Source organism: Myzus persicae, unplaced genomic scaffold (assembly GCF_001856785.1).
Source record: "Myzus persicae strain clone G006 unplaced genomic scaffold, MPER_G0061.0, whole genome shotgun sequence".
Taxonomy (NCBI): Eukaryota; Metazoa; Arthropoda; class Insecta; order Hemiptera; family Aphididae; genus Myzus; species Myzus persicae.
This window is the reverse complement of record NW_019102665.1, coordinates 204,857-220,844: the sequence shown is the minus strand read 5'-3', so window position 1 is coordinate 220,844 and position 15,988 is coordinate 204,857. Positions and strand designations below refer to the sequence as shown.

At 28.6% G+C, this 15,988-nt stretch overlaps 1 protein-coding gene across 1 annotated transcript; it reads right to left on the bottom strand.

Annotated features, from left to right (window-relative positions):
• Window positions 1-9,135: 9,135 nt before the first annotated feature.
• Window positions 9,136-11,777, bottom strand: LOC111032894 (odorant receptor 46a-like). Its single transcript, XM_022313369.1, has 5 exons — window positions 11,755-11,777; window positions 11,022-11,121; window positions 10,574-10,699; window positions 9,847-10,005; window positions 9,136-9,201 (listed from the first exon to the last, which is right to left on the bottom strand). Exons 1-5 carry the CDS (start codon window positions 11,775-11,777, stop codon window positions 9,136-9,138), a joined length of 474 nt encoding a protein of 157 aa, XP_022169061.1.
• Between the last annotated feature and the right edge of the window lie 4,211 nt (window positions 11,778-15,988).

Here is a 15,988-nt window from a genome sequence, read left to right as displayed (position 1 = left end):
AATGTTCGACCTCCTGAAGGCACCAACTAGATTCATTTTCCCAAAGAAAAAGATATGAAAGTTTTAAATCAAAGCATTATTACGACTTTTTATCATCGTGTACTCAGACAGAGATCGATGGAAGTAGTTTTGCTATCGATGTTAATCTGACTCGTCCACAGTTGCATGTTCATGTAGGGTTAAATGGATTAATAATGCAACTCCGACGACGGACTACGATATAAGACGTACAAGACCATCATATATTATGCAACCGATTTTTTTACAATTGTACAGTTTACATTTGTTTTTCCGTTCGCAAATTACACACTGAAACTATTTGTTTAGTTAATAAGTAGTTTATCTGGTAGTGTAACCATTGCGGTCTATCGTCGGCATCGTATATTATTCCTGAAGTAGGGTAACCGCTGCCTAATATGCTGAGTGTGAGCAATACCTATCGCAGCTGACTGCCGACCAAGGGTCTTAGGCACACGGCAGCGGTGTATATAATTATGACCGAGGCGGTGTGCGAGGAGAGTTTGTGCGAAACGAAAACAACGACAACAGCAACATCAACTCCGCGACGATCCGACGGCCACACATCAACGATCCACACTCACGGCACGTCGTCATCTACCCGGATCGGTAAACAATTTATATTTATATATCTGTCATATATTATATTAAATATTTATATACATTACACCGATGTGCTTACTTCTATGAGGTAACTCTGATCTCTTAGTATTAATATTACACACCGAGGTCGAGTCCGCGAGACCTCGAAAAAATAAACAGAACTGAAATCCATAGGGTTCGAGAGACGAACGCCCCGTGAAGAGGGGACGTTACAATAGTTTAAAACTCAACAAATTTTAATTGTAGGCAGATGCAGCCATATTGGTGGTTTATTTATGTTATTCTACATAATTGTTATTATATTTCATTGATCTCTTATTCATCCGGAATTTTTAAGAATATTTTTAAAAATATTTTAGGTAAGATATTGATAAAAAAGTTAGTTCAAATTATAGCATTCACTGCTTATTAATATCCTCGACATAATATACTATATTTTTATATAAAGTATTGGTACATACAATTAAATTTTGCTTACATACGGTGTTTTTAGAAAAAAATTATAAAAAAAAAACGACACTTGATAAATGAAATAACTTTTGTTGTAATCAATATTTTAAAATTATTTTTTTCTATGCCTATGCAAAAACATAGACTTGTAGTGCTGAATTATACATATAATAAACAATTTTTTTATTTTTATCTTTAATATTGAAAATGAAACATTTACAATTGTATTTAATTTAATTTTTGCAATTTTTTTAAATGCCAATACTTTTCCGAGTACTTAAATTAATTTTTGAAACTTTAATATTTTCTTTTTGGAACTTTTTTCAGGTCTAAGAAAGTTATTCATTATCCATTTCATTTTCAGTTTTTATTCGTCATGTCTTTTTATTACACTATATAAATATTTTTTTTTTTTTAAAAACCATTTATTTCTATTTATGATCATGCAATCACACATATTTTTTTGATTTTATCTATTCCCTATTAGCAAACCTTGAGTTGGAGGTAGAGAGTTATTATGGTGCTTTAGTTACATTTCAATAATATTATTTATATATTATATCTAATTTATAATAATAAACAAAAATAACAGCGGATAAACAGAGGGAAAAGAAAAATATAAGAACAGCATTATGTCTAATTATGAAAACTAAGACGTAATTAATTAATATACAAAGTAATTCACTGAGCACGCTCACACCCTTTGTTTTTCAATACCTAATGCAGTTATTCAAATTATGATGTCATCAAATTTTAAATATACTTCAAGACCATATTTTCAAATTATTGAGATTTTTTGTACTACTTATGGAGTGTAGTGTTGAGTAAAATTTAACACATTCATAACAGTGTGCTACAAGACACTTAATGTACAGCAGAAAGGCAACCAATGGCCCACATATTTTACATGAGTTGAATTAATTACAACGAAATAAACTGATAAATTTTTTATTTTAATGATTAATGATGTAAAATAAACTCTGTGTAGACTGTTAGATAATCACAATAATCCATTCAGCGATATTAACTACAATGATACGTTATAAGTTATAAGTTATGGGTAATTTAGATAATCTAATGAACTTTTTTTTGTTTATGCTTAAAATCGAGAACCAGAGGAGGAACCATGTTGCCAATATTTCTCCTCCGTCGTTTATTGATCAATATTATCAATTACACGAAGAAATTAAAAGTGGTGGGCTAATCTCCCACTCACTAACTATTACATTAACAATATGACACAACATTAGTTATACATTGTGCTCTTCTGCGGCCTGCCGAGCTCTTTCTTCCTCCTCCTTGGCCGACAGGATATCCTCCACCATTTTGTAGAATAACCTGAATACCTCATCGGCCTCTCTCAGCAGCACCGACTTTTCTTCGGGATCCGCCTGGAGCATCTCGAACGCTGGTCTGCAGATGACGTCCGGGAGATCAGCGACACTCGGTTGATAGCCCAGCCGTTCGCTGAGGTGTACGCGGAACCCCTCCCAGTAAACACAAGCGAACAATGTGTGCTCGGTGGTAACAGAGTCACCAGAGCACTGCCAACAACGTGGGCTGGCGGCCCTAGCCATTCGATGTAGGTGGTGCTTATTCCCCTTGAAAACAGTAGTGTCCGCAGCCGACCACCACTCTACGCACCAGGCCGGCTCTCTCCCGAATTATTAATAATATTTATGCATAATTTATTCATCATTGCCAATCAATTAAATACCTATAATTTATTTTAAATTCTTAAACCTCTCTGTTTTCTTCGGTCACTGCTGTGACAAACATATAATAATTTGTTATAACGCAAAAATAAAAATAATAAAATAATAAAAAGAATAAAATAAATTACAGAAATTACCGTAAATGTTAGTACGACGCCTGCCGACACTAATACTTAAGATGATCTAAATTTACGTTAATACCTTCCTCCTGATCGTCGGAGGGTTCTCGAGGTCGTGTTCTCGAGAATTTGAGCAAATACACTTCTATGATGTAAATGTAAATGCATGCACATATAATTTAATATAAGGCAGGCAACAATACTGTATTTTATATTTTAATATGTCTTACCTGACTCGCTGTTGTCACTGGGTTGGCAGTAGGAGCTTTAGGTGACACAAAATTAGTTATTTAAGATACTCGAAAAAATAAAGTAACACGCTGATTATGCTCGTAAAAAAAAGAGTCCAGTTGTCTTTCGTAGAATTCGGTATGCAGAGGTGTTGTCAATCTGTTTTCGCGGTGCGCCTGCACTCGTGAGAGATTGTGTGATTGAGGAGAGGTGCTCATGCTCTGACGAAGGGATGATCCGGTTGTGCCGGCCAGAGAGTGATAGGCGGCTTCATCAAAAGGTTGTTTTGTACATCCGATTTCTCTTCTGTGTCAAGTACCTTTTTTACCATACCTTTTCTCCGGCGGCATGTAAGAAAGCCACACGTCCTACGCTCTACAGTTGCAAACATAGGTACGTGTCGATTTCTTAATCCCTGATCGTATAATATAATTAGACAATTTTGTCTGTGACAATGATTTATTGGGGTCTAGAGATTTCCGATTTCTACGTGTGACAGTCTGGCCGTTATTTATTTATTATATTTTAAATAATTGTTACAATGATGTGTGAGCATATCCTTACAAATTGCTGTTCATAAATTGTACACCGAAACAACTAATTAAATTAATACTTTTGAACTATTTCTTACGAGTTTTCGCGAATAGCTTCAAGTGAATTTTAGCGAAGATATTAATTATAAAACATTTTTTCAAATAATAACTTAACATTGATTTTATCGAGTAAAAAATTAAAATTTTCTTACATAATTATATTTTTAAAACGATGCGATCATGAATAATAAAAAAATTTCAACACATTGGGTTGAGCTGACAAATAGGATAGCATTTGTTCCAATCATTATTTTAAAATTATTTTATGAAATATACAAAATTTATAGACGTTTGTATTATATATAATTAAAGCTAACATATTTTTCCAATTATTGAAAATGAATGAATTGAATATTTTTTGGAAAAATTCAAAGCAAACAGTTTGCAAATATAATTTTTTAAGAATGTTTGTAATAAAACGGTTTATTTATGTCAAGCTGCTTAATATTTGCTATTTTTTTAAATATCAATATATTTTAAAATATCTATTCAAAACACGTATAAAACAGCAATTACAGCTATTTTTTTTACCAGTTTTCGACTACATGGTATTTAATCAATTTCATTATTTGTTGTAACTCAAATAAAATTAACCAAAAATACATGAAACGTTCACCATTATATATCTATTATAATTGCATTTTGTTTACCATAACATACCTTTCAAAATATTTCGACTCTTTTCGAATTATCTGTATACATTTAAATCTTAGTATTTTATGTATAATTGTCCATAATAAAATATCACTGTGTCAACAGCTTGAAAATCTTATACAAGGTTTCTGATAAGTAGTTCATACTATTATAAAATAAACGAAAAAATACGTCGTATTATTAATAGTAAAATATTTTACTTTAATCATAATAACATCATTAAACATACATAGTAATAATATAATATTATATTCTAACAAACGTATTCGCTCAGGATCAATTGTTGAATACAAAGATTTTGTACCATGGAATTCAAATTTAACACATCCACTACAGTGCATTTTCTCGAAACTTAGTGTGCAGCAGGACGTGTTCATGAGTTTGGGGTAGTGAGGTGAGGGTGTTATATGCGGTTGGCTGTTTGCACTTTTACAGACATTTGAAATTTAAATATTATATTCTATTCACGTCAAAAAATATTATTCGATATATATGTTTACTTAACAAAATTAATATTTTTTATATTTATAACCTAACCTAGTTATATAATATGTAAATTTGACTAGACAATAATCTAATGAGTAGAGTTATGATGTAAAACATTACTAAATTTCAAGTATACATGAACTAAATTTGATCAACATTTTGTCGTATATAATTTACTAAAACCGAAATGACTGTGTAGCAATCACCCATTGTCTGTAATAAAAAAATAATAGTAAATATTAATAATTACTTTCAAAAAACATAAATCTCCTATTTATTTGTTCCCCTTATTACAATTTATAAAGAACCGAGAAAATTTGACCAAATAATAATTGTATTATTTCTTATAGGTATAATATATATTTTTTAATTCTGTAAAAACCATAAAAATGAGCAAATTGTATTCATTTTACATTTCCGGATTGAAATTCGTATTATACATTTTTCTTATATAGATGCAAGGATATTATAAAAGTATTTAAAAATTTATGAACAGATTTTTTTCTAAATGTTTGATATTTAAGTATAACAAATAATTGTAATAGAATAAATTTTGTTATTAATAAATACTTAAATTATAATTTATATACTATAGGATTTTAAATTCTATATTAGACCTATATATTAATATAGTATTTATATCATAATTATTTAAACAAAATTTATAAACATGTCCAAGTAAAAACTGGAAATATATTTTATTATATTTCATTGAATTAAAAAATAAACGTAACATAAATAATTATCATGAACAACTAATAACTAATAAGTTAGGGATTATGGTTGTTGGAGTATGGTTATAGAAGTGGTAATTGTTTTAAACTAAACCTGCATTTTCCTTAACTATATGAGCTATACAAATGAAATAAAACAAAATCTATACATTTTTAATGTGTTAGTATAGAAGTGGGTCAAACAAAAATCGAAGGTTAGGTCGAACTAAACGATCTACTGGTTATGTAATGTAAGTATTCTAGCTTATACCGAACCGAACTCGAGTCTAGCTTTTGAAATAAATTACGAAACGAAGTTCTAAGCTATAAATAATAAAGTAAATTATAAAATTAAAAAAATCTTAAGGTTTTTTTAGTTTTGTTAAAACTAGGTCCAACCATCTAAGTCTGTTTCGGTTATTCGAAGTTCAGACAAATCGAACGATCTCTGGTGTGTATATATTTTTTTCATTTATGTATGTGATGCTTGTACACTATTAAATGAACATTAATGGTAAAGGTACTCACTAGTTGGACAATGAGTGGCAAGAAGTAGTTTGTTTCCGACCGATTCAAACGCAGAGCAAATGATTTCCATCCTACAGCACATACCAAGACACAGTGAAAACAGGAGAATATCGAATATTGAGTTTATTAAACAGGCGAATTCGGTGTATAATACCTCAACCAAGAAAAATATATAATAGTTTGCGTTGTACGTTTCATCGGATACGGCGAAGTACAAATTCATGATGTTCTGGCGATAGTACCCGATTGAACCGTCGTGGTTTTTGACTTGCAAATAATAGTTACTGAATATCAAAGGACTGATCCCGTAAGGTATTGCCACTGTGAATAAAATCATCGTATATGTGGTAATTAACCACAGAACATGTTTTCGCCAACGGTCCACAATATGTATGTTTTGGATGTTGAAGGATGAAATATCATACTGCACGATCGACAAACAATTCCATAAGTCGTCTGTGTAGCGGACGACAAACCATCCCTTGTAAATTGCGAACAACGTGATTACTGATTTCCAAATGTAGTCTATGCTTATAGTTATTTTGATCGTCCAATAGTACAGACAACTAAGGTTCTGCATTATCAATATGGGGCACATGTAAAGCAACACGCATACCATGGCAATATGATAGATGTTTTGACCCCGAAATTGTGCTGTCCCAGGATCTAACATTTGATACAAATCTGTAAGTTTGGCCAATTTAAAGTTGAAAATATTATACTTCTCGTTTCGAATATCCATCTTCAAAAATATACAAATCTAAAAATGTAAATAAAAGTTTTGTTATCCTCGTCTCCTATAAAAATATTATTTATTGTTATCAAACACTAGTTTAAATATTTTTAATTAAAGTTATTATAAACATTTTTAAGTCGATATTTATTGCACGTCTTTAACCGTTCGTCGTCATTCAAAAAAAAAAAATATTGGTTATTATAATTTTGTCGTCCCATAGATTGCAATCAATTAAGTACCTATAATTTATTTTATATTCTTCTGCGGCTCAGTTTTCTTTGGTCACTGCATTGACATTTGTATTATCGTACATGGCCATTCTATATTATGCAACCGATACTTTTATAATTAAACAGTTTGCATTTGTGTGACCGTGCATAAATTATCTACGGAAACTTCTAATTAATTTAGTATGATACTAGTTAATTATAATTTGATCGATTTTTCCCAGAATTTTCACGAATATTTTCAAGCAAATTTAAGCTACGATATTGGTAAAAGGTTTTTTCAAGTTACAGCTTAACGTATACGCTATTAAGTATTAGTGAATAAAATTTAATTTTTCTTACATAGTAATATTTTTAGATTAAAATGTGCACTAATAATAACAAAAATTACAACATATTGTATGGGATGACAAATAATATATACCTATTATTCCAATCAATATAATAAAATTATGTTTTTAATTTTTGTTTAAATATACATTTCAATATACATCTTCTGTAGTTTTTGTCTTAAATTATTTGATGACGGATAATCTTGTTAAATGTTTATACAATTATAAATTTAAAATGTTTATCAGCATCGGATTGGAAATCAAATAAATCAACTTAACAGCGACAGCGAAATTCATTAGAAATAATTGGTTTCCAAATAAATCCTTTTATAATTTTTTTGTGTTTTAATTGACACAGTAAGTTCACACAATGACAAATAAAAATCTTCTTCAAAGCGGGTGATATTTTTTTAAACCTACTATTAAGCACATACAACATTCTCTCTTGTACCCCTTGTCAAAACGATTTGTAAGTATCGTGTAACACTTCAAAAACATCACTTTCTTTGTATAATATGAGATATTGTTATCAATATTTTTAACATGATAAATAATATTTTTTAAGCAACCAATATTTACGATGTGTTTTTTTTTGTTTTTTGATTTAGCATCATCTTTAACTAATTGATAATATCGATCATTAGTTAAAAATACATTATTTTCTTTAATAAAATATTTCATATCGTGCTCTCTATTCTCTTAACTTAAATAATTTTACAGTTTGCCTTCTGTAGTTGGCATAATTATGTAGAGCTCTTAGACATTTTATAAAATACCAATATTAAACACATTGACGATAACATTTACAATGATCTTACATCAGTAACATACTAACATCTAGACATCTAATGTACAGCAGAAAGTTAACCATCTAATATCAGGGGCGTGCTTATGGAGGGGGGATGAAGGTGTCATATGCTGTTCGCAAAAATTTAAATTTCCATTCATACCAAAAAAATGTTATTCGTTGGGTCAAAAAGCTTGAAAATGTAATTCAAAAAAGTCGTTTCAATTGTCAATAAAAAATCTAAACAAATATCATATCACAGTGTTTTTATAGATATGTTAAGTTAAAATTTCGATGTACTTAGATTTTTAAGCAACATATTAACGATTATAGTTTGTTTGTTGTAATTAAAAAATATTATTTCTAGGTGCTTGAAACTTAATGACATGCAATTTTTTCGGCAAAAATTAATTTAAACTACTCAATACTAATGTTTATACTATAATAAATTATTTAATCGCAATAATATCATAAATATATGTACTTTCTACCTCATTATAATAATATTATAGGTATCCTATCAAAATCGTTTTTCTTTATACATTGATTTTATATCATTGAAATCAAATTTAACACATACAGCGTTCTTTTTGGATACCTCATGTATGAGTATATGACCATTAGGCACTTGCCCACTTTTTTACAGGAATTTACAATACACTAACTAATTACAAAACAATAAGCTAATAATTTTTTTATTTTGACGACATACAATAAACTATGTATAGACTGTTACATAACTATGATTATCTATTCACAAGCTACTACTACAATAACACGTTATAACTTAATAAGTTATAAGCAATTTAGATGATCTTGGGAACTAGGCTTATAGTTATAAAAATTTAAATTTCGACTAAATAATAGCCTTATAATTAAAGTAATAATGTAAGACATAACTCAATAGTAATTTAAAAAAAAAAATTAAAAACATGAACAAAATTCATTCAACATTTTGTTGTATATAATTTACTAAAACCGAAATGACTGTGTAGCAATTACCCATTGTCTGTAATAAAAAAATAATAGTAAATATTAATAATTACTTTCAAAAAACATAAATCTCCTATTTATTATTTACCTACCTATAACAATTTGTAAAGAACCGAGAAAATTTGACCAAATATTAATTTTATTATTTCTTATAGGTATTATATATATTTTTTAATTCTGAAAAAACCATAAAAATGAGCAAATTGTATTTATTTTACATTTCCGGATTGAAATTCGTATTATACATTTTTCTTATATGGATGCAAGAATATTATAAAAGTATTAAAAATTTATAAACATATTTTTTTCTAAATGTTTGATATTTAAGTATAACAAATAATTGTAATAGAATAAATTTTGTTATTAATAAATACTTAAATTATATTTTATATTCTATAGGATTTTATATTCTATATTGGACCTATATATTAATATAGTATTTATATCATAATTATTCAAACAAAATTTATTAACATGTGCAAGTAAAAACTGGAAATATATTTTATTACATTTCATTGAATTAAAAATAAAAACGTAAAATAAATCATTATCATGAACAACTAATAACTAATATGTTAGGGATTATGGTTGTTGGAGTATGGTTATAGAAGTGGTAAATGTCATATGTTGAATAATAACTTTATTAGACATAAGTACTTACTTTAAAAAACATTTCCAAGTTTACAATTTTTGTTCTAGTAAATTTTAATTTTTTGTGGTTTGCATTATTCAACTGCATTGCCAATAATATCAATTTTTTACATTTCAAATCCATTTCGGTCCAATTACTGCTGTACAATGCGAATACAATTGAATCTTTCTTTAATAAAAAAAAGTTTATATAAAAATAATGGTCATTTTACACCCAGGACTTAAAATTCATTGAATCCGATAATTGTTTTACAGCTTGTATGCTTAAAGTTTTTCTTCCAAAGTATGGAAACATAATTTTATACTTAACGATTTATCTCTGTTGTCTAGATTTATTAATAAATGTTATATTTAAATGTTACTCAATCAAGACAAAAGTCATAGATAGAGGGCTCCATAATATTTTGATTGATAAAATGACATATTGGTTCATACTATACTCTTAAGCGAAAAGACAGTAGGTCACTGGAGAACGACATTGTATGATTAATACATATTTAACATAATTTCGGTATTATTTATTTGTAACATCAATTGGTATTTTCAATGCAAATATTTCTACTGTTATAAGACGAATAAAATAATAAAGTATGTATTAATATGATGTTTGATATATCTTCTTAGTTCTTGTGTTCATTTGAATAATATAACTGTAAGTCATGGTATAATAATTCACAAGACATACATGCCGGATCAACAATGAATTAATAAAACTAATAATTATACATATTAATTACTTGATTGTGTATATTGCCATAAAAATAACAAATAGTAAATATTTGAATCAATATTGGAATAATTGTGCAGAATAATCTTGTTAGTACAACTGTCGAAGTCTCAAATATCTCAACGTTTGACAAACCCTGAAATTATTATTTCTCAGATATGTTACTACTTCCAAAGTAAGTTCACAAATAGTATGATCACATACACTTAAATGAATTTAATATATTATTAATTTTGTAATTAAATGGATAGTGGATAATTTGAAACAATTTGACATTTTATTAACAAAACGAATAGGTAATTCAATAAACATTTGCTTTCTTATAACACCTACTATCATTATTTATTATAAGTACGGGATCTTGTAATTATTATGAACATACTAAGTTGTAGTTATCCTCTGTGTTGTCCTATATCTTATTGTAATCAAATCTAAGTAGGTATTACTTAACTTTTTACCATCACGAAAGCAAACAATAGCAAGATGACTGAAAACGACGATACAAATATTTGTAACAAAATCATTGGTCTGAATAGAATTAAAAAATCTTCATATTTCCTGGAAAAACAAAGAATTTCATTTCAGTGTTATGTCTTTTGGCTTAACTTAAGGTAACTGATGATACATTAGGATATCGGCACCCAAAGGTTAACATTTTGAGGGACCACTCAACCCACAATACAATATGTAATAATCTTTCAACTTATAAGTATAAAAAAAAAATTATTCATCTCCATTTTTAGTACCTATATATTATAGCCTACAGCATAAACGTGAGCAGACTTTATTCGCAGGTTATGCCGTAAGAATAATGGTGCCTCAAACATCTTATTTTACTTCTTCTCTTCACTCGCGGTTATTATTGTTTTAGTTAAGTGTAAAGTCGTAAAAAAATTCAAAAAGTATAAACTTTTTAATATTATTTCATGAAATATTTTAGGCTTATTTCGAAAAAATAAGGCATCTTAAGAAATCACACAAATTAACTATAATTTTTTTTAATATTTCATAATATATATTTTGTATCCTTTTTTCTTACTCATATTAGTCATATTATACTAGATATATTAACTTAAATAGTTAATGGTTATTTTCATACATATTTTGTGAATGAAGTTGTATTTTCTAGTTAAAAATGAAAATTAAATAAGTCTTCATATTAATTCAATAAAAAACCCAATTAAGTCTTACTCCATTATGGCTTGATGTTGCATTATACATTTTTTTAATTCATCGTATATTAAAATATTTTGTTCATTAAGTGTTATATTTTTATTTTCATCTTCGTAATCTGCAAGAAAACAAAAGAAATGTGTTCACAATTCAATAATTCATTAAATATTAAAAGTATGACCAAATTTTGGAATTTATTAGGTCATACCTAAAATGTATTTTATTAAGCAGTACACATTCAGTCATCAAAAGCAAGCAAATAGTATCATAAGAAAAACTTGATTTGCAGATATTTAGTTGCAAAATTTATAATTTAAAAAAAATTAAGAAGAAGGCCTAAATGTCAAAATTACAAAACGTTACAAATCTTCATAAGATGAACGCAAAATGATGAAATGAAAACTATAATGAATTTTACTCAAATCATCAATTTTAATTTTGAATACTATGATCTACCAATTCCTTTTGTTTAAAAATTTTATTGATCATACACCACTGCATTTTACGTTTAGAGTTTAGAGAAGCAAAATTGAGGTGTTTCCTTCATATTAAATGTTTAACCTTCACTTATTATTAATAAGCAATGGTATTGTTGTACATATACATAACAAAATTATAAAAAATCAAAACAATGATGCAAAATTGAGCTTTATAAAGCCGAATCAGCAAAATTGCTACCACTACATAAGGCGACGTCTGCGACGGGAGCGGGGCTGTTCAGTTTTTGGATCACTCATTGTCGTGCCTAACAAGCAGTTTTTGACGTTTCTTTTTATTATTTGTTTTTTATATTCTTTAATATATTATATTTAATTCCTTTAACCAAGTGTTACTGTTTTATTTGCGACTATTTTAGAATATTTGATCTTGAGTGTAAAGAGACGTTCGCGGTGGAAAAACACTTTTGAAAAAGATATTAAGACACTGTAATACTTACTTTCTCGTCCAGTACTCGTTATCGTGGTCAGTCGAGAAAGAGTAAGACTTTGCCTAGGTTAAAGATATCTCACTCTCAAACATCCAGTTCTCGTTATCGTGGTCAGTTGTTAGAGAGTAAAGTAACTTTAGAGTAGTATTGTGTAAAACCTGTTTGAACCTAGTTTAATTATCTTTTGTGCAGTACTCGTCATCGTGGTCACCAAAAGAATAATTTAAATAAAGTTCATACAGCAGGTATCGATAATTTACTTGTTTGACGGTTAGAGAATCAGAAACCGAAAGATATCTGTTGTATACGTCAAGCCTTTGCGTGGCGTATACGACAGTATAAATCACAAAATGTTTATTTTTTGTTAGCTCACAATAATATTTATCAGTGGCTTATAAGATTTCGAAGAGTTGTATTTACAATTTCAATAATTCAAATCAAGTTGCATAAATTCAAAATTATACACATTTCTAAACAGCAAGTTTTGAATGGGATTATCATTTAACTTTAACCTAAACCTGAATTTTCTAGAATTCCTTAACTATACGAGCTAAACAACTGAATTAAAACAAATTCTATACATTTTTAATCTGTTGGTATAGACTATAGAGGTTTGTCATACCCAAAAATATATCTTGAACCAAACTTTTGAACTTTAATGGTAAAGGTACTCACTAGTTGGAGAATGAGTGCTACGAAGTAGTTTGTGTCCGACCGATTCGAACGCAAAGCAAATGATTTCCATCTGACAGCACATACCAAGACACAGTGAAAACAGGAGAATATCGAATGTTGTGTATATTAAACAGGAGAATTCGGTGAATAATATCTCCACCAAGTAAAATGTATAATAGTATGCGTTGTACGTTTCATCGGATACGACGACGTACAAATTCATGACGTTCTGGCGGTAATACCCGATTGAACCGTCGTGGTTTTTGACTTGTATAAAATCGTTACTGAATATCAGGGGACTGATCCCGTAAGGTATTGCCACTGTGAATAAAATCATCGAATATGTGGTCGTTAACCGCATAACATGTTTTCGCCAACGGTCCACAATATGTGTGTTTTGGATGTTGAAGGATGAAATATCATACCGCATGATCGACAAACAATTCCATATGTCGTCTGAGTAGCGGACGACAAACCATCCCTTGTAAAGTAATAACGTTGTGATAACTGATTTCCAAAAGAAATCTACGCTGATAGGTATATTGATCGTCCAATAGTATAGACAACTAAGGTTCAGAATTATCAATATGGGGCACATGTAAAGCAAAACGCAAACCATGACAATATGATAGATGTTTCGACCCCGAAATTGTACTGTTCCAGGATCTATCATTTGATATAAACCTGTAAGTTTGGCCAAATTTAAGTTGAAAATATTATTCTTCTCCTTCCGAATGTCCATCGTCAAAAATTTATCTTTCGGTCTTCGGGGGACAAAATGTCAGTACCTAGGCTTCACTTTATATCAAATTATTGTAAATATTGTATATGCGATACTCAAACAAACCTTAAATAAAAATTGTATTTTCCTCGTCCCTATAAATAAAAATATTATAAATTGTTAAAAAACTGTAGTTTAAATATTTTTAATTAAAGTGATTACAAACATTTTTAAGTCGATAATTGTTGAACGTCTTAAAACGTTCATCATCATTCAAAAATAATAAATATTGGTTATTATAATTTTGTCGTCCAATAGCTATTCATTTGACTCGAAAAACCTGGCTTCCTGCTACGGACGATGCTTATGCCCACTGAACACACTAATGTCTGCAGCCATCCACCATTCTACACTTGTCCACCAAATTTTTAATAATATTTATGCATAATTTATGCAAGATTGCAATCAATTAAGTACCTATAATTTATTTTATATTCTTCTGCGTCTTAGTTTTCTTTGGTCACTGCATTGACATTCGTATTATCGTACATAGCCATTCTATATTATGCAACCGATACTTTTATAATTATACAGTTTGCATTTGTGTGACTGTGCATAAATTATCCACGGAAACTACTAATTAATTTAGTATGATACTAGTTGATTATAATTTGATCGATTTTTTCCAGAATTTTCACGATCATTTTCAAGCAAATTTAAGCTACGATATTGGTAAAAGGTTTTTTCAAGTTACAGCTTAACGTATACGCTATCAAGTATTAGTGAATAAAATTTAATTTGTCTTACATAATGATATTTTTAGATTAAAATGTGAACTTATAATAAAAAAAATTACAACACATTGTATGGGATGACAAATAATGATATCTTTAACGCGTGATATTTTTTAAACCTATAATTAAGAACATACAACATTCTCTCTTGTACCTCTTGTCCAAACGATTTGTAAGCATCATGTGACACATCAAAAATTCACTTGCCTTTGTATAATATAAGATAGTGTTCTCAATATTTTTAACATGATAAATAATATTTTTTAAGCAACCAATATTTACGATGTGTTTTTTTTTGTTTTTTGATTTAGCGTCATCTTTAACTAATTGATAATATCGATCATTAGTTAAAAATACATTATTTTCTTTAAAAAAATATTTCATATCGTGCTCTCTATTCTCTACGTACGTCATTTTGTCAAAGACTAAAATGTGAAAAGACTATTTAGGTGTATGACTACGATGACGAATTAAGTATCGCATTATCTGTCGGCAGTCGATTATATACTTTATTAAGCTGCTTACATCGATATTACAGATTACAAATGGCTTTAAATCGATACAATTCATTTAATATATAACGCCTTTGGATTGTTTGGAATTTCATATAATGCTTACGAGGTAACTTAAACAGTTTTACAGATTGCCAGCTATAGTTAGTATTATTATATAGAGCTCTTAGACATTTTATAAATTACCAATATTTTACACATTGACGAAATCATATACAATGATCTTACATCAGTAACATTTAGACATCTAATGTACAGCAGGACGTGAACCATCTAATATCAGGGGCGTGCTTATGGAGGAGGGATGAAGGTGTCATAATATGCTGTTTGCAGACATTTAAAATTTGAAATTTTTTTTTCATTCATATCAAAAAAATGTTATTCGTTGGGTCAAAAAGCTTGAAAATGTAATTTAATAAAATCGTTGCAACCGTCAATAAAAAATCTAAAAAAATATCATATCACTTTTTTTTTAGATATTTTAAGTTAAAATTTCTATGTACTTAGATAGTTAACCAACATATAAACGATTTTAGTTTGTTTGTTGCAATTAAAAAATATTATTACTAGGTGCTTGAAACTTAATGACATGCGATTTTTTGGGCAAAAATTAATTTAAACT

What these genes read in the sequence shown, in the direction of transcription:
- LOC111032894 (XM_022313369.1), bottom strand. Translation starts at nt 11,777, where the DNA reads ATGCAACATCAAGCCATAATGGA. An exon ending in TATTGTTTGCTTTCGTGATG is followed by an intron (nt 10,700 to 11,021) that starts GTAAAAAGTTAA and finishes TAATAATTTCAG; the next exon opens with GGTTTGTCAAACGTTGAGAT. An exon ending in ATGGCAATATACACAATCAA is followed by an intron (nt 10,006 to 10,573) that starts GTAATTAATATG and finishes TTTTTATTAAAG; the next exon opens with AAAGATTCAATTGTATTCGC.